At 38.8% G+C, this 19,863-nt stretch overlaps 1 protein-coding gene across 1 annotated transcript; it reads left to right on the top strand.

Annotated features, from left to right (window-relative positions):
* The first annotated feature begins 247 nt into the window (after window positions 1–247).
* Window positions 248–17,966, top strand: PGM2 (phosphoglucomutase 2). The gene is made up of 14 exons (XM_084285467.1): window positions 248–367; window positions 4,288–4,455; window positions 5,280–5,386; window positions 5,701–5,785; window positions 7,428–7,511; window positions 8,361–8,554; window positions 9,728–9,917; window positions 10,695–10,792; window positions 12,130–12,310; window positions 12,442–12,535; window positions 13,434–13,563; window positions 16,117–16,306; window positions 16,978–17,111; window positions 17,361–17,966. Exons 1-14 carry the CDS (start codon window positions 311–313, stop codon window positions 17,461–17,463), a joined length of 1,815 nt encoding a protein of 604 aa, XP_084141593.1. The 5' UTR covers window positions 248–310; the 3' UTR covers window positions 17,464–17,966.
* The last annotated feature ends 1,897 nt before the right edge of the window (window positions 17,967–19,863 follow it).

The raw sequence follows: 19,863 nt of genomic DNA, 5'->3' as shown, positions 1-19,863 counted from the left end.
TCGGCTCGCATTTCCCCGAGGGAGGGCTGGCTGCTCTCTGGCTGGGAGCTCTGCCCTCGCAGACAGGCGCAGGACCCTGCCGATTTCTGCACCCAAAGCACGAAAGCGCCGCTAAAACCCTCAGCCCTCCCCCGCCGCCCTGAACGCCCCGCGGCCGGGCTGAGCGAACCGCGACATGGCGGCCCTGACCCCGGCCTCGGGCGGGGCGGAGGTGGGGCGGCTCGGCACGGCCCGGCCCCGCTGCGGAAGAGGGAAGGAGCGGGGCGGCCGGGGCTGGGGCTGAGGCTGAGGCTGAGGCTGGGGCGGCACCATGGCCGGGGACGCGGCGCTCAGGCGGGCGGCCGAGCAGTGGCTGCTGTGGGACAAGGTGAGGGGAGCCCGGCGCCCTGCCAGGCCGGCCCCGGGCGGAGGGGGGGCGACTCGGTCCCTTGGGGGCTTGGGGAGGGAGGCGCTGGGCTCTCGGGGGGATCTGGCAGCGGGGGTGCTGTCTGTCTGTCTGTCTGTGTGTGTGTCTGTCCGTCCTGCTGCGGGGACCCGGCTCCCTGTCAGAGCAGCCTCGGAGGATGCCTCGCCGCGTTGCCTGTCGCAGAGTACGAAAACCTGCGGGTGCCTCCATGCTGCCCTTTGCTCAAACGCGCTTTCCAAAACCGCTGGCCTCGAAAAGGACCGGGAAACGCAGGGGGCAGCATCGCCTCCTGCCCTCAGAAACTGAACCTCCACGGCGGCCTGGTGCCTCGCCTCTTGCTCCCTTTTCCTGCCATCGCTTTAGTACGCAGTACGTCTGTTCCTGGGAAGGTGCTTAAACTCCTTAAAACAGCTCTCTGTCCGCAGTTTGGATCTGGGTAGTACTGTACGCAGAAGTAAAACCCTCTGTTTATTTCTATGTTCTACATGTCTAAAGGAACTTTTTGCCATGGGGGTGTTTTGGAAGTGCTTATGTAGCCGCTTGTTGCTGCGTTTCCCACTAAGATTCAGGTCTGCATTTGCTATATGTGGTTTGCATTTTTTCTCTCCATACATGAAATTAGTTTTCATTGTGGAACATGTCGGCTATTTGTCTCACTTACATTGCTTTCAGTGGCTGACCTTTTTTTAAATCAATGTACAATACTGTATAGGTTTTGTGTGACCTACATATTTGTTTGTTTGGTTATTCTTCTGCTTATTCAAGACCATCAATGAAAACATAAAGTACACACACATATATATATAAAATTAGTTCCAGGTTCTAAAGGCCATCATTGGAAGTACTTCCAATTTGTTGTGATACTTCATTGAAGTATCTATTCTCTATTCTTGTTAATGCTCTATTCTTGTTAATGATGCTGCAGTGCCATACTAACCCCTTGTTCAGAGCTGTTAGGGTATTAGATCAGGTTCTGTGTAAATTTTTTTTCAGCTTAAGTGATTTTAGAGAAAAGTCTGGTTTTAAAGGGTGCTTTATTTCAGTAAAATAACTTCCTTGACTAATGTTAATTATATTCCAGTTTTCTGCTTAATCAATTCATTTTAATTGGTTATTCCAATTATTTTGTGAAACCCTTGTGAAATTCAGCATCCCTTGAACTATCGTTACCTCTTTGAAGGCTAGCTCTTTGTTAACAGTTGCGTCTTTGACTGCAGTAATATTTGACCAGTATGCAATACCTCGTTGCAGATTGCTGAAAGCACCAAGGTATTGTCATTCATTTCTCAGGGAGCTCCTACAGTGTTTGCATTGAGCAACAGCCTAATCTGATATAACCCTTGTCCATTTACTCTGATATAAAAAAAAAAAAAAACTCCACGGGAAGGACTGCTTTTGAATTTGAAGGTAGAAGTTAATTTTTAATGATGATAAGCTGCACGTTTCTTGCAAAATAATAGTTTGCAAGAGCAAACCCTTACGCATGGAAATGGTCCTGCTGACTTCACTGGAGGTAACAATTACTGTGCATATTACCAGGCTCTTTTCGTCACTGTATTCATTACATAAGTATCATATTTGTAATTCATTCTTTTATCAAACATAAAATTATGGATAGAAGGTAGCTTCTCTTTTTAATAAAAACAAAACTTGTTTAGTCAGAAGCTGTCCCTCTACTTTAAAACCTTGAGAGGACTTTTTACACTGAGGAACCATCTCTAGGGCCTTCATTTAGTGTAAATAACTCATATGTAACAAGGTGATGTTTAAGTAAATTGCAGTAATGGATATTAATTCTGTATTATAACACCTGCTGCTGTAGTCAGAGACATCAGTATTCTCAAAATCTTATCCAACTTGTTTGAGAATAGAAAAAAGAGAGAAGCAAAGAGGAATGAAAAAAAGCAGCACTTCACTTCATCCTTCAGATACAATTGGGTCCTTTTATAGAGATTCTTCTGCTTTTAAAAAGTTGGTTTATTTTTGGTTGTTTTTTTTTTTTTTTTCCCAAAGCTATATACACTGATAATTCAGATAATACTCCCAGAGTTCTGCAAGGCTTGAAACAAAATGGGGACAATAGTATGTACATTCAAAAAGAAAAAAAAGAAAAAGAAAAGCAGATTCTTAGGAGAATATAGCCGTAAACAATTATAACAGTAATTCTGGAAAAATCATGTGTCCAAAAAAGTCCTGTGTTTGTATTAAACAGACTTGGGCTGAAATTTTACCATTATGTTTTTATAATGCTTCTAATGGGGCAGGGTCATAACACAGAGAACTGAAGGCACACAACCAAGCTTTTTCTGTCTAATTATCAGAATTAAGTTGAGCCTTCTGCAAGGATGGTTCAGTTGCAGCATTCCTGCATTGGTAAATTGCTAATTCTTAAGCTGGAATTCAGTAATTCAGGGGTACATACTTGCTTATTGCACCTGGGAAGAACAACTTTTTTCCGTACTGAGTCCAGCTTGTTCTGCATTATACAGTTTGCTTATTCACGCAAAGCCTTGTTAGCTTTTTGAGTATTTATTTAAACTACCACATTTGCCCTTCAGCAGCAGGTACGTAGATCAGTGATTAGGGCAGGAGGCATCCACAATTTTTAAGTGTAATATGATGTCTAAGAAAAACATGGTTTGGTTATTAGGTGTTACAAACTGTGGTCTCAGTTTGATGCACAGAAGGCTTAGGCACTTTCATAAAAGTTCACCCAGATGAGTGCTGTTGTGTGTGTTCTTCAGCACTTTCTGGAGATGCAGGGAAGAAAATCTATTTGTGCCCAGGATGATATGGCTTCGTTTGCTCTAAGCATGCCTGGGTTATCCAGGAAATAGTAAAGTCTGACTTTCATGAGGTCATTTGGTTGACCAGAAGTCAAAGCTCGTGATCATTTGGAAATAATAATCTTTGTACTCCAGTGTGAAGTGTGTGTAATGGTGCCGTGACTAACCTGTGGAGCATGCTGCCTCTTTGCATAACGCCGTTGCCTAGTGGCTGGAGTGTGCCATCTGTCCTCTCGGCTCATCAGCTTTCAGGGAGTCAAATGAATGTTAAACTTGACAAATCCCACGTTACTGAGGTGTTGCAGAATACAGGACTTCACTAATTCCAGAAAAAAAGAGCGGGTAATAGTTGTATCATGCAAGTAATGCACCAAGAAAAGGAGGATAACTTAGAAAATAAACTTTTCACTGTTTATAACAAGCCTGATGAGGCTGCACATCACTTATCTGCACAGTCATTGTATTTAGGAATTCCGCCTTAGTAGTCAAGCTTTCATCTTGAGTGTTACCTTTCATATATTTTCAAACACACACATATTTTGTGTCAATTGTTACCTTTATCTTCTGACCAGTCTGTTTAGTTTTGTTACTGCTCTTTCTTGTTAACCAACCCTCAGACAACCATATGTGTTTTTTGTTGGTTTGGTTGGTTGTTTTTAACTCACAGCACTGTGGAAGTAATATTTCGTAGTCATGAGCCTATCTTATTCTCTGCTAGTTTTAGAGTAATTGTGTTCTGATGACAAAAATTCTCTGAACTGCAAAGGCTGGGGTTTGTTTTAAAACAAGGAAAACTTAAATTTGACATCTCGGAAATCTTTCCACTTTCCTAATTGATATATATGCTGCTGCCAAAGCAGCACGTTTTTAAGGAGATAAAGCTAAGTAAGGAGTAGTTGAAATTGTACTGACTGCAGAAGTTCCAGGGTTCCAGAGGTGGTGTGCTGTTGTAATACTGAAGTAATCCAGTAGAGAACATGGGAAAGAATGTCAGTTCTATTAAGAAGCTTAAAGGTATTTGAAAACAAACCCCATGAAATTCAGATATTTTAGAAATGTTTTTTGTTTGTTTGTTTGTTTGTTTTTTACCTACAGAATCCAAAAACTTCTGCAATAGTGAAGCAACTGGTTGCTGAAGGAAATGTGGAAGAACTACAGAAATGCTTTGGCTTGCGGATGGAATTTGGCACAGCAGGGCTCAGGGCTGCCATGGGAGCAGGAATTTCTCACATGAATGACTTGACTATTATCCAGACAACACAGGTATTGTGTTCATCATATTATCTCATTTAGCTGGGTGGATGTAGGAATGGAAGGGCCTCACAACAAGCAAATGGTCATTCTGTGGAAGTACAAGTTTTTTGTTTGTTTTTTTACTGTTCTCCCAATTTTCAGAAGTCATTTAAATAATTTTTAGTGCTGATCGCCAAAAATATGCAGAGTGAAGCTCTTAAGCTGGTAAAATAAGTTACCTTCCATATTTGATTTGCAAATAAATTCATACACAGCTAGTTAAGCTAAGGATGAATTAATCCTGGCATAACAACTACAAAACAAAACAATAAAAAAGAAGGTAGCCAGCATTCAGCTAAACATCGTGCATGTTGCATGTAAATTTACATAAGTGCAGTGAGTATGTCTGCACGCATGTAGGTACTAAAGTAGATTAGTCCTTGAAATTGCTGCTGCGTGGACTGCTGCTGCCCTAAACAGGTGTCGTTATCAAGGATGAGATGCAATTCAGAAAGTGAAATGTTGGCCAGTTGTTCACTTCCTCGTCTGAGACCTAGAAAAACTAAATCATTTCTCAAAATCTGCGGTTCAGACTAATCGTGTTAAGTGTTTCTTTCTGGAATTGGTTCTCATTTCTGGAAAAGTGCATAAATGCTGGCAAACAGCATTATATTGATTTGAAGGGTTTTGGTGCCGGTGTTTGTTGGTCCTAGATGAATTGAATGGCAGTGCAGTTCAGTGAGATGGTGTGTGCTTACCTCTCTAAGACGTGAACATCTTAGTGATCATCTTAATACAATGATATATTAAATATTACGATTATGCTAATGAAGTGGATTTGTTGTTGTCTTCAGGGATTTTGCAGATACCTTGAAAAGAATTTCAGTGACCTGAAAAAGAGAGGAGTTGTGATTGGTTTTGATGCTCGTGCCCATCTTTCAAGTGGAGGTAGTAGCAAAAGGTACCATTTAGGTATTTTGTAGACGTCTTACACGATTTGTTATGGCCTTATAACCATTTAGACAATTTTTTATCTTTCTCTAGAATGAATTAATTCAAGGTTTTAGAATATTTTTATGTTTTCTTAATACCAAAGCAGTTCTTATAGTTGTGTTTTGTCCATTGGGAATAGGGAGTGAAAACATTTGAATTGCGTATAATATTTGGATTTATTTTATTTCTTAATTGGAGTGGGGGAGAGAAAGAATGTGAATTTTAGGAAATTAATTGGTGAGAAAAGGAATAAATTTCCACATTTTTTGTTCTTGTTAATAGGTTTGCAAGACTTGCTGCTAATACCTTCATCAGCCAGGGAGTTCCAGTTTATCTGTTCTCTGATATAACTCCAACGCCTTTTGTGGTAGGTTTTTCTATAACATATCTATATACACAAATTCTGTGAGATATCAAAAATTAATACATTAAGGAAAACTAGACAAATCGCTTTTGACATCTTAAACTCTAACTATAGTTTGTTTTATGCTTGTTTAGCTAGATTTGGTTTGCAACATCCACAGACATAGACTGAAGAAACTTAGTAGAATACCTATGACTGTGGGCCATGTTTGTATTCATTCACGCTTTCAGGAATATTTCCCGTAGAAAACATCTCATAGTTTCTAGTTTAATAGAATGATAGAATATCCCAAGTTGGAAGGGACTCTCAAGGATCATTGAGTCCAACTCCTGGCCCCATACAGGACCACCCAAAAATCAGACTAGATATTTGAGAACATTATCCAAATGCTTCTTGAACTCCAACAGGCTCGGTGCCATGGCCACTGCCCTGGGAGCCTGTCCCAGTGCCCGGCCACCTCTAGGTGCAGAACCTAACCCCCAGCCTGAACCTCCCCTGTCCCAGCTCCATGCCGTTCCCTCGGGTCCTGTCGCTGTCCCCAGAGAGCAGAGCTCAGCGCCTGCCCCTCCGCTCCCCTCGTGAGGAGGCTGCAGAGCTAGATGCTGGGGGAGTCTGAAATCTGACCGAACTAAGAAGTTTGAAACTTCTGAAACTTTGAAGTTTAGTTCGTGATTTTCTTTTTTCTTTTTTGGCATATTGAATCCATGGTAGCTTTCTGAAAATACAGGTTGTTAAGAGTGCATTAATGTTATGCCAGGAGTTACTGAATGTGTCTGAATGTACACCACCTAGGTGGAAATTAGACATGTAGGTGTATGTTACACTTAGGATCAGTGCTCTAGAACAATAAAGAGAAAAACTTACTGTTACACTACATGTAACAGTTTCTCCTCTGATAACTGTTGTTCCGGTGAAAGCTGCAGAGCATAGAGGGTTGAAGACTTTGTATGTAGCATTCTTTTATTGATTCAAATTTTGGTAGATACAGTGCCAGATTCTTCTTTGTGGAGCAGCTCAAAGCAGCGTTGCAAGAACTACAGTTGATTTTATTTGCTATTAAATAGAAATTAGATAGAAGTGAATTCCAGCTGGACCTTTGGTCACAAATAATGCTTTATTTCTGTTATTCACTCCATCCATTTTGGATTAATTTAGAATAGCTCTCTCCAGAACAATTCTCTTCTACACCATGATGGAGTAGTTGCTCAAAGAACTGCTCTCAAAAGAAGATATGGATGAGAATGCTGCAGTTTTCATTCTCTTTGCTGTACACGAAGTTCTGTCATGACCCCAACAGACGTTACATTCTTACACACCTGAGATATCTCAAGTCATTCTGCAGCAGGCAACACTTGCATTCACCTTCCCTCTATTAAAACACTACTTTCGTGAGCCACAAGGTATCTGAAGCAGTGGTAAATATATATTAATGGAAAGATGCACAAGAAGTGGCAAGGACTAAGGTTGTACCACACAGGGCATAGTGGATCAAGTACTGCTTAGCTTCTGCTTTAGGGAGTCAGTCTGTAGGAATCCTATCCTGACGTTTTTATTTAGCAGTATGGAAGTATTCTCATAAGAATGGGAATAAAACCTCCTATAATATTTTTTGTATTCTACTTCAATTAACCTTTTCTTGTTACAGCCATATACAGTAACTCATCTGAAACTTTGTGCTGGAATTATGGTTACAGCTTCCCACAATCCAAAACAAGATAACGGTTACAAGGTAATCCCGTATGATCTATTTTCTGGATTCTTTTTGATGGCTTTTTTACATCCATTTGGATGTTTTATCAATTACTTTTTAAATTAACTTCATTTTTGCTGATGTTTTTTGTTATTTGAGCTACATGTATGCATGACCCAGATGCTGTTAGTTATCTTTCTTTAAATCTGCGGTTTGTAAACCATCAGTAAGAGGAACTATGCCAACAACTGCCAAAAATTAAAACATAATTCTGTTTATACATAAAACGTAAAACCTGCTGTTGGATGTGTGGGCGACTAAAAATCAACAACAGAGGACTAAAGTAATGAACATCTTGAAGCTTAGTTGAATTTGTGCTTGCTATTGTGGCAAGGTTGCTGCTATAGGCAGCTACAGGGGTTTTATGCCTTTCTCTTTAATGTATTTTGTGATAAATGCATTTCATTGACAATTGACATTGACAATTTTTCCAAAGAATTCTTTTTATATAAAATGATTATATCTAAGAATCATGTGGAAAGTATCTGAAATGTCATGGGGAATTCAATATCATCAATTCCAAGGCTAGCAGCCAGACTGATATTTGAGTTTTCTCAGTAAATGAGCTGAGCCTTGTTTTGTGTTTCATTATGTATTTCAGCATACTCTGATAAAAAATTAATAGCTTTTTTTGTAGAACAAAACTAGTGTTTGAAATAAAACACTGAGAATATGAACAGAAAAATACTCTGGGTATACTTCAGTTGAATTTACTGTAATATCCTATCAAATACATCTTGGCCAACAAAAAAATTGCAAAGCTGTCCTACATTATTAATACTACATTATTAATGACCAAAATACTCTCTTACCACATTTATCATTTAGGTTTACTGGGAAAATGGTGCTCAGATCATTTCCCCTCATGACAAAGGAATTTCTCAGGCTATTGAGGAGAATCAAGAGCCGTGGCCTCAGGCTTGGGATGATAAACTAATTGACAGCAGTGTGCTACTTCATGACCCGTATGCCACTGTCAATAAGGAGTATTTCAAAGACATACAGAAGCAGTGCTTTCACAGGTAACTGGTGTTAACTCTGCTAAGGTACAGGATTTTCCAGCTGGTATGTCAGCATGGTAATTTAAATTGATCAAACTCAGGGCAGCCACAATTCTGTTGTGTTTTCCAGTTCTGTCTGTGCATTCCTGTGATCTTTTGCAGTAGTTCTGGCAGCAGTGCAGTAACATAGCAAGCCAGTTAATAAAGTTGTTCTGGCAGAAATCTAACCCAGCAAAAGCTAGTTTCTGATTATATTATCTCCCTGGACTAGTGTGGCCATGCATCAGCCAAATGCTGCTGGAAGATAGGGACTATCCTGTGTAGCTAGAGGCAAGCTAAGGGTTGGCACTGACTATCTAATTTAATGTTGTTGAATCACAGCCTTAAAATGAGCTGTTAAGAGAGAAGGTGAACCAGGCTTTTCAGACAGTTTTGACAGATGATCTTGCTCTATAATTCTAGCCTTGCATGTGCTCCTGGTAACCTCGGAAGCCTTGCACCAGTGTATTGCTGTCACTTGCTCAGCATAAGCTTCACCTAACGAAATGAAGTGGATGTTTCTCTTCGAGATTATCAGGTAGAATCAATTTGTGTTAGATAAGCAACAGCCTGTTAATCTGCCTACTTGCATCAAAATTTGAACTACCAGTAGTCGCTAGTAACTGGTGCTAAAATCTCAGTCAATGTTACTAGAAAGGCAAGCCTATATGAGAAATAATGTTCTTTTTTTTTTTTTTTTCTTTCTCCCGAATAGGAGGTAAATGTCTCAGGAGTTTGAATGCCTTTACGTGTCTCACATTTTTAGCAATGTAATTTATAAAAATGAATGAGTTCAAATGAGACATGCTCCAGCAGGTTCACTGTTCTTTGGAGATGGCTTAAATGCCAGAGTTGGGGATGAAGAATCTTACTAGTCAGTTTTATTTGTTTTCCACTCGCCTCCTTTGAGGTGTATAGAGCGTACTGTCTTATTCCGGTGGTTTGCGTGTACCAGAACATTAGATATTTCCAGTAACTCGCAGAGCTGAAAAATGTGGCTAAACCAATTTTGAAGTCATTACTTCTAAAAAGCAACCTCCTTTAGTTTTTCATGTTAACAGTGCTATAGAATAACAAGTCACATCAGTTCCCATACATAGTGAATTTTCATGTAGAATATCCTGCCATATTCAAGTTTAATCTGTTTTATTTCAGGAGTATCAACAAGGAAACAAACTTGAAATTTGTTCATACTTCTGTGCATGGTGTAGGTCATGAATTTGTGCAGTTGGCCTTTGAGGCATTTGACCTTAGACCTCCTTTTGCTGTTCCGGAGCAGAAGGATCCTGATCCAGAGTTTCCCACAGTGAAGTATCCAAATCCTGAGGAAGGCAAAGGTGTTCTGGTAAATATATATATTTATTACTTATCAATATTTATAAATATATATATATCTTTATAGTTACAAAATGTGTCAAGCAACTTGGCTGTTTCCTTTCTGCCAACAGTCATGGCTATAAATATTGGTTAAAAGATTATTTATTTCTGGTTTTAGATCTTAACATTTATCGAGGATTTTGTTTGTATCATTTCATTAAAATTCATAACTCTTTGAACCAGTCAGGTAATAATTAGCTATAACTTTAAACTGTATTTTATTCTCTCTATCAGAATGTGCATCATCTGCATGCAAAGCAAAGTAATACAGTTCTTTTTAAAAATTAATAAATAAAAAGTAAAGATCTTCACCTTCAATTTGGGAAAGTTTCTAGTTTACATCTGAAATACAAAGACTAAATTGTTCCCAAACCTCAGTGGCAATCCTGATCATTAGGAGGCTGGAATTTCTGATACAAGTATGATCATTTTATTATTAAAGACCCTATTGAATATATCTAGCTTTTGAATCAGGCTACAAAAGTGGAATGATGTCGGTGAAATTAAATATCCTGCTCATGCTCAACTGTTGCCAGGCTTATAGCCTGTGAGTTGGTTAAATGTAAATGAAGTGGTTGGAGTAGTGGTTTTTGTTGTTGTTTTGTTTGTTTGTAGACACACATCATGACTTTGGGTGTTTGAGATTAAATAAACCAGCTAAGTTTATTTAAAGTCTGTAAAGAACACAAAAAATATTATTTGGGAGTATTAATGCTTCTCTGATGTTGCTTATCACTGTTTCCAGACGTTATCTTTTGCTTTGGCTGAAAAAGATGGGGCAAAAATCGTTCTAGCAAATGATCCAGATGCTGATCGACTTGCAGTAGCTGAGAAACAGGAAAGGTATAGTAATAAATAGTAACAAATGCAAACCATTTTGGACTTAAAGGTCCGATAGATTTGAGGTATTCCAACTACCTGTGTTTCATAAGAAGATAGAATAGTTTTGTTTTTGTTTTTTGGACTAAGACGCAAAAATATGTAGTACGAATGAGCTCATGCTTTTTAACAATGAGAGAGAGAGATAAAATCATGGCAACAGTCCTTGGTACCCAAAACATGACATGGTTTCTTGAAAGATATCTTCACTGATTGCATAACTGATTTCAGGCTGAAATATTTGTCATCCACAAATTCCAAAAGCCCAGCAGAAGGAGATAGTGCAAGTATCCATTTTGCTCACCAGATAACGTGTTTTCATCTGGTACCACCTTCAAAGATGGCAGTTTTTCTTTTGCATTTTTTTTTTTCATTTGTCTAAAAACATAGCTACCACAGTCTCGGAGGGGGTTGTTAGTTTATTGTAATTACCACCATTGAGTGTATGGTGCTTTTGTTCTGCTGCCTCTTCGCTAATTGTTTAGCCAGCCTTAATTGTCACCTAACTTTTGGTCCTGCATCATTTCCAAATTCCACTGCAGCTCTTTATACACTAATCAGACACAAATATAGGCTTCCATAGTATTTGTATGTCTGCTTTGACACAAACTCCTGCTGGAGCACATTCTCTCAGCTCTTTTAGGCTAATTGTTACATTGCTTAGTGCCCGATGGCATCAATAAATGCAGGAGACCGAATCTGCTTCTCTTTCACAACAGGTGCTGTTTCTGTACGTATTCATTTTTGCCAATTTGACAGTTTCTCTGTCCCCTTTCATGATTGGCATTTTTGTGCTATTCTGACATCTGTTTTTTCCCTTTTTTTTTCCTTCAATTTTTCTTGTTCTAACAATGGGTCAGTTTTAATGTATATATTTTGGACTACTTGATTTCTGTTTCCACTTTTCTTTAATGACAGATTGATGTATTTGTTACCAAGTTGACCAAAACTACTGATTATTTGAGAACTGTATTTTCACATCTGTGCCATTGATTTTTGTGATCTGTATCGACTGGCTTTTTTTTTTTTTTTTTAATTTAAAATATGCTGGAAATATCATTTTCATCTTTGGACAAATTCATAAGCTGGTAAATATGACTGAGGAGTAATATAACTTCAGAATTCTTTGGGGAAGATTTTTTTTCTTAATGGATACAAAATGCCTTGCTACTGTCATTTGGAATTCAAATGTGGTGGGTTTATTTGCTAGTATTCATGTATGGAAGAACCACTAGATTTTTTTCCAGTACTGTCCTTTGAATTCATATACTTTCTTTTTTTTTTTTTTTTTTTATCTCCAGTGGTGAATGGAAGGTGTTTTCTGGAAATGAACTGGGAGCTCTTTTGGGGTGGTGGATCTTCACTTGCTGGAAAAATCAGAATAGGGATGCTTGTGCCATTAAAGATGTCTACATGTTATCTAGTACAGTATCTTCCAAAATCCTGAGAGCAATTGCACTAAAGGAAGGTTTTCACTTTGAGGTAAGCTGTTACAGGTTTATTCTATATCCTTTTATTTGCTTTCCTACACGGTGTTTTGTGTCCTCTATCTCTGTCAAACATTGTTTTTATTCTTAATGTTGTTGGTTTTTTTTTCATCCTCGCTGCTGTAGGAAACACTGACAGGTTTTAAATGGATGGGGAACCGTGCCAAACAGCTCATGGATCAGGGAAAAGCTGTTCTTTTTGCGTTTGAAGAGGCTATAGGTATGAAAGAGAATATTGCGTTGTAGAGTCCTGTGAAATAGTGAAAGTGGACTACTGCCAAAAATAGTTGTGTAGCCAAATGGCCTCAACTTAATAGGAGTAATTGATATCATCCATTTGGCTGATTGATATTACTAGTATGCAATCCTCATCTCTGTTTAGCACCAAGTATGGTGATGCAAGCTAGGTGGATATATTTTCAGTAATGGCCATGTAGACTTGGGCTGCAAATTCCCTACAAGCTATTTAAACACAAAATAAACCAAAAAAACACATTTCTTTAAATGTCAAGTTGAGTATGTGTAGCTGACACTTAAGTTTAAACATGAACAGCATAAAGTAAAAGCTCCTCCAAACAATCCTTGTAAACTGGAAAGACATGGGGAAAAGTTATTAGTATGTAAGACAGAGATTGTAAAGCTGTAGTACAATTTCTTGAGTATCTCAGTGCCTGAAGACCAGAGGAAATGTGACTACCTCATGGATAATTACCAGTGTTAACGTATGCTACTATGTAAGGATACTCACATTTAAGAGAAAATGCCATGCTTGTATTTTTCCTAAAGTGTGTGTTTCTTTTTATAAGAATTCCGAAAGTACTCAGGAGCATGTGGCACAGATAAGATACAAATAAGCGCTGAAAATTCATTAAATACTTTGATTATTGAGATTAATGTTGATTAGAAGGTAAATAATCTTCAAATCCTAGGCTATGCTGAAAATATTTTTGGTTTAATTCTGAAATGTGTGTAGTATGGCAATACGCATTTCTCCTTTGAACAATGTCCATTCTTATGTTCCCCTCCTCCACCAGTGCTACTCTTCTATTCCATACTATCTACTTTTCTTATAAAAATCAAATATGTAAATAATATACATAAATTTTTCCTTTGTTTAGGATATATGTGCTGTCCTGCTGTTCTGGACAAAGATGGTGTCAGCGCTGCTGTTATAACTGCAGAGATGGCTAGTTTTTTGGCAACCAGGAATATGTCTTTGTCTCAGCAGCTGAAAGCAGTCTATGATGAGTGAGTTTGTTTATAATTGTCTAATAATCAGATTTTCTCCATTCCACATACATTGGTTAATAGGACCTGATAGTAACCTACAGTACATGAAGAAATAGAAGTACAGGAGTATGGTAACAGTGATCTAGAAAGCTCTCCTATTTCGTGGGTATGAACACACATATGACTTGTTTTTATGTCATTTTAAGGTATTAAAAGAATAGAATTACTTTTTTAATTCTTAATCTGTTAATGAGATTTTTTCATAGCATTTCTGCTTGTCTTTCTGAAGGCTTTCCTCTATTTGAGAAGTTCTGCTCGTGGGCACTTTCTTGTACATAGGACTGAAGTTTTTTGTCTACTTTTGTTTTTACCAGAAGTATTGTTGCACTGTGGAGCTCACAGTGCTTCTTGCTGCTTAAACATACTAGATGCACACAAGCATTAATGGCAGAGTGTGCCTAAGTAGCTCTGGCATATTTATGTTACTCATTGAAGCCAGCTTGTTTCTGTCCTGCTTGCAGGGCTATTGGTGATTAAATTAATTCTAGATGGCGCTATAGCTATGCTATATCATTCTGTCTTTCATTTTTGGATCATTTTTGGATCAAACTAATGTGTTGGTTTGCCTTTCTGCTCCTGAATACTGATATTTGAGCTGATTCAGCTGAAGTTCTGTAACTGATTCTATTTGTTGTATCCAGCTGGATGTCCCTCTGAGAGCTTTCAGTATTAAGTGCTACTTCTTGTTTTTCTTTTAACATATTCTAGGACCTGCAGAAATCAATAGCTGAGACGGTTATTGGATTTCATGGGGCAGGGCATGTTTCTTATGAGGGTTTGGGGTTTGTAGTTGTTTGTGCTGAAGGAGCAGCACAGGCTGGTGGATATTTTCCACCTCTTCATGTCTGGTAGCATCACTAACAAAGCTGTGGTGGAACCTGAAGAAAGATTCATGGAAAACTCTAGCCTTGGTGTTGCTTGTTTCACCAGTCCTCAGAGCTCTCCTTTGTGTGCAGTACTAGACAAGCTTGTTTTATCAACAGTTTAAGAAGGAATCAGGTGGCAAAACCAATGCATAAATTGTGGAATTTATCAGCTGTTGTACATGGTAGCTTAGGTGGGTTCATGAAACAGTAGGACAAATACATGGAAGAGAAAATCATGCCTAGAGCTGCACATACAGTATCTGACTTGAGAGTTTCCTTAACTGCTAGTTCCTTGAGCACTCTGATGTGCTCTTTTAAATGCTCATTCAGTAAACACCTGCTTCAGCTTGCCTTCAAAATCACAAAATTTAGCTGAGTGGAACTTAGCAATGCCACAGTGCTGCTGTGGCCAGCCACTGAAGAGGCCTCTGAAGGTCCTAGCTTCTTTAGCATAAAAGCAGCCTGTAGGTGCAACGCAGAGTAAGACTGTTCATGTCAATGCACATGGCCACCATTCATGGGAAAGCTACAGATCCAGGGAAGAAAACAAATCTGTCTTCTTAACAGGTGCTTGGTAACTGTGGGGCTTTTCTTGTCTTGCTTTGCGGTTATTTTTGTTTGCTTGCTTTTGTGGCTAGTATAGTGTTCCACTTTTCTACTCCTTTACTTCTTTTTCTCCTGGTCAGGATTGTCTTGTGAACTGCTGTTGAAGCAGAAGAAACTCTACTCTGTATTTTGGAGGTATAGTACGGGGATCTGTTCTCATTGTTACCTCATCCCAAAGCCAAGGTAGATCAGGAAAAGGACACAGTCCTAACAGGTTCGTTACTTCTTTCAAATGTAGGATAGGCTTTTTTAATTCCCTTGCTGGATTCTCAAAACTGATTTAACAACTATTGATATTCAAGATTTCCATTTAGGTATAAATGTGTTGCTACTTTAGAAGCTTTCCAGATTTCTAGCATGAGCATCCTAGTGTTAGCGAAAGCTTCTGCCCTTCAGACTTTCCCTGGCACCAAGGATGCTCATTAACTGTTCATCTTTAGGAAAAGTTCACTTAAAGAAGCAGCCCAGGCTTGTATGCTTTCCAATAACATGCTTTTTTGAAAAGTCTGTATTATCAGGCAACTTGTTTTTGATGCAGATTCTGCATTATACTATCTGGCAGCAAATAGCTAATGTGAAGAGGTGATGTTCGGGAACAGTTTAGTTCAATAGAAGGACTTTAATGGGAAAGCAGCCTCTGAAGTTTGCTTGGAAAAAGGCCTGAAATTACTTTTACTCAGAAGAGATCAGCTAGCATCCAGTCAAGGGACCTATTTAGACACATTTGTTTCTCTTCCTGTGGTGTTCTGATCTTCACAAGGCAATAATGGCATCATTTTTTTTCCTTCTGATTTCAAAGTAAACTTTCTCATTTCCAATCAGTAAGGAAATTTCTGTGCAGAGACCTTTCCCTCTTAAAGTGTGTAAAATAGGACAATTAAGGTGTCAGAGCCTTTTAAAAAGTGTAACGGGGTGAAGTTATGCTACAGTTGGGTGACCATGTGCTTTTTTTCTTGCTGTATAGAGGGTTGTGTGTGTGTGGTGTGTAACTCTAATAAGAATGTTACTTTTTCAATTCATTGGTATCATGTCTTCACAGATACGGCCTCCATATTACCAAAGCTTCATATTTCATCTGTCACGATCCTAAAGTGATTCAACAGCTTTTTGACAACCTCAGGAATTATGATGGAGAAAACACATACCCAAAATCTTGTGGTAGATTTAAAGTTTCTGGAATAAGGGATCTAACTACTGGGTATGACAGCAGCCAGCCAGATCAAAAAGCTGTAAGTACATTTTTGTTACACACAATCATGTATATGTATGTGCAAACACATGTAAAAATACTCTGGAGAAATGCTCTAGAACATGTTATGTTCAATGTTGAGTCTAAGATGAGTTACGTTTGGGATGATTGTTTTGTTTCAATGGGGAGTAAATCAAGGTTGATTTCTTTTTTCCTTTTCTTTTTCGTCCTCTTCTCTCTCCCCATTTCCCCTCTTCCTCTGCCCTCCAAGGTGGCAGTCTGTAAAGGGAGGGAGGAGGATCTTGCTATAGCGCTGCAGCAATCTTCTGTTAATTTGTGTAAAAAGTGTAAGCTAGATGGTCTACTGAGATGCGGGTTGGGGTTCCTTAGTCTTCCATAAGCCACGTTTCTTCTTCCTCCTGGGGAAGCTCCTCATAAGGAAACTCCTGTTCACAGCCCAAACGTTGACTAGAGTTGAAATAAGTTACCCAGCAGTGATATTTAGCAGCAGTTTTACCAGCAGATTGAGGGTAAAGCTGTCATTTGCCTGTTGTGGTCACGAGACCACAATGTTGAAGGAAATGGAACAAAACTTACTTTTAGCTGATGCATTAGTTATATGACATCAGGTCATGGGGTTTGTTTTGAAGTCATTATAGTCCCCTTCTAAATGTTACATATATATAAATATATTCTTCTTACTATTTCTAGATACTTCCCACTAGTAAAAGTAGCCAAATGATTACGTTCACTTTTGCTAATGGAGGAGTGGCCACGATGCGAACCAGTGGGACAGAACCAAAAATCAAGTACTATTCTGAACTTTGTGCACCTCCTGGAAACAGGTATTGTCCCTTACAGGGGTAAATGCTGTGCAGTAGGGGCTGAGTGGCTTTTCTGCATTGCTTTGGTGGGGAAAGGGCTCTTCATTATTGAATAATACTCCTGTAGTCACCTTAAGAACTCAAGTATATATACTTCTATCATTGATAGGAAATATTTGCCTAAAACAATATATTAGGCTGTAAATGTTCTTTTTAACTTCTCTACTCTGACAGTGTTTTCTGTGTTTGTGTGGCTTTTTTTTTTTTTAGTGACGTCGAGCAATTGAAAAAGGAACTAGATGAACTGGTCAATGCTCTTGAAAAACACTTCTTTCAACCAGAAAAAAATAATCTTCAGCGAAAGACCGAGTAAAATAGAAAAATTACTATCATAGTGTGTTTTTTTGGCAGTCTTAGAAATGCATTATTTAAGAAGTAAGGATTTTTAGGACCAAATATCTGAGAATGCAGACTAAAAGGCTTCTGCTTTTATTAAGATCCATTCTGCATATTCTTGGATGTAGTATCTTGTTATGGAAGGGAAGCATGTCTACCCTTGAAGGACCAAAAAAAAAGCCAGTCAGCTTGTGAACAAAAAGTTGTCTCTGAATGTATTTCAAACAATACTTTTTTTAATTAAATACTCTAAGTAACATCTTGATTTCTGAAATCTAGCCTGTTTGGGGGGAACTTTTATTTCTTCTGTCTGTGTGTAATCTGATAATGATATGCAACTCTGTCTAGGTTTAGATTTGTAAAGCAAGTGTTCCTGTTAATAAGAGCTGAAAGCCTGTCGTGAAACTTTGGCAAAGGTGGGGGAGTTGTTTCAGAAGCAGTGCTCTTTTGATAGAGTTTTCAGCCCAAATAAACAAGGAAGTCACATGAATTTGCTGGAGAGCTTCTGTTTGCTGTGGGACTACATATCAAACTCCAGGTCGGAGATGCTAAGTGTGCTGAACTTTTCTTCCTTAGAAGTGCAAAATGCACTTGGCTTCAATACCATGAACATTTTAAGGCAGAATGTATCTGCACACAGCACCTTTCCGTTGCCTCATTGATCTAAGCATAATTTGTTCAATGCATACCCCGGTGTCAGGTCCTGTCCTGCTGTATGCTACATGACTTGCTGCAGAACTCCTCGTGTGGAATTTAGTGCAGGAGTTTCCGTTTCATTTCATGCTGTCACCTGCACATACAGGGTCCGAGGTGGTTATGTGGAAGTTACCATTGAACTTTAGTATAGGGTTTTTTTGCATTTTCAATATTTCCTTTGAGTATCAGTGTATCTCTAACAGCCCTAGTACATCTTGGGTGCGATCTTGGGTAAAGAAACCTCCTCACTGTAACTACTTGTGCTGTCCCATGACACTGACTAGTTGCTAGGTTAAGCGTAGATCAAATTTAGCAAATTATTCATCAGGAATCAAATCTGTCATTCTGTGCCCAGACTTACCTTGTTCTTTGCTTGCCATCTTAGCTAACGTGATGCCTGCTTTTGCCTTGTACTCTTTAGAGTTATAATCAGAGGATACAAAGACAGGAGTAGTCCCTGTGTTCTTTGGCTGACATTTCAGCTTTTCTTGGCTGTACAGAGTCAAAACCAGCATCTACATCTGTCATACTGAGGTCCAGCTATGTGGCACAGAAAATAAACTTTTAAGAAAAAGTAATAATAATATTGAGGAAACAGTGCGTATTGTTAATTGAATCCGAGTCCTTTAGAGCGGGAAGTCAGGAAGTAAGCACTTTCTGTGCAAATAACCTGCTCGTACCCTCCATTTCTTTGTTTCCATTTCTCCTATGGTAAACCAAATACTAGATAATTTTATTGATATATGTTTGTTTGGTGCCTTGAATAATGCAATCCATGTTCCTAAATAGGACCCTAGGGGTTACTGACTGTAGTAATAACTGTAAAGGGAGTCTCAGTGTTCACTTGAGTGCAATCAGCCTTCAGTGTGAAATTCCTACACATGTCAACTACTACTGTTTTGTCCTTCTGAAAATGAACTCAAATGACAAATTAAGGATTTAAAGTAAATATATAGGATTTTAGACTTTTTACATGTATGTGCTGAAAGTGTAAATCTGAACTGATTCTCAAAAGCAAAGTAGAACTTGCTAAGATACTGATTGATTGATTGGTAACCAGTCCATTTCCACTCAACCTTGTGGCAGAAAGGTTTTATTTATTATTAAAGACACTTTAATAATAGAGGGGGTAAATGATTAAATTGAGCTAGTATGTGGTGATTGTGTACACAAGTTGGAGGGAAATAGCTCCAGCTATTGACTTAGCTCCAGCCTTGATTTAAAAGAAAAGAGCAGGAGCATCAGAAGCAAAATGTAAGATAGGGGCACCTGATTCTCCTAACTTGTCCTTATTTTGTTCCTCCTGCCATTCCAGGTAGGAATCTTTCTGTCTTGAACATCTGCCCTAGAAAGTATGCTGTCTGTTGGGTGAGTGGGATAACAGCTGATGTAGGGTGTCATGTTTAGCTGCACCATCGCTTCTGGCAGAATAGGTAGGCAGACAAAGCTTGTAGGGGAGGTGGAAACTGCTTTGGTAACTGTGACTTGAATACATTTACAACCGTAACTATGTACTGCCCATAAATTCAAGACTTTATTGCTTTATTATCCTCCCAGAGGTCAGGTTCTCTATCCTTGCTTTTCTTCAACAGAGCTAGAAGGTTGCACTGGCTGTGCAGCTGGGAACTGCAAAAGAACCTCTGGAGAGCTCAAGAAACCTCTCAGCATCACAAGGGGAGGG

Source organism: Netta rufina, assembly GCF_964035555.1.
Source record: "Netta rufina genome assembly, chromosome: 4".
In the NCBI taxonomy this organism is placed as follows: Eukaryota; Metazoa; Chordata; class Aves; order Anseriformes; family Anatidae; genus Netta; species Netta rufina.
The sequence above is the reverse complement of the archived record's forward strand: the minus strand, read 5'-3'. Positions and strand labels throughout refer to the sequence as shown.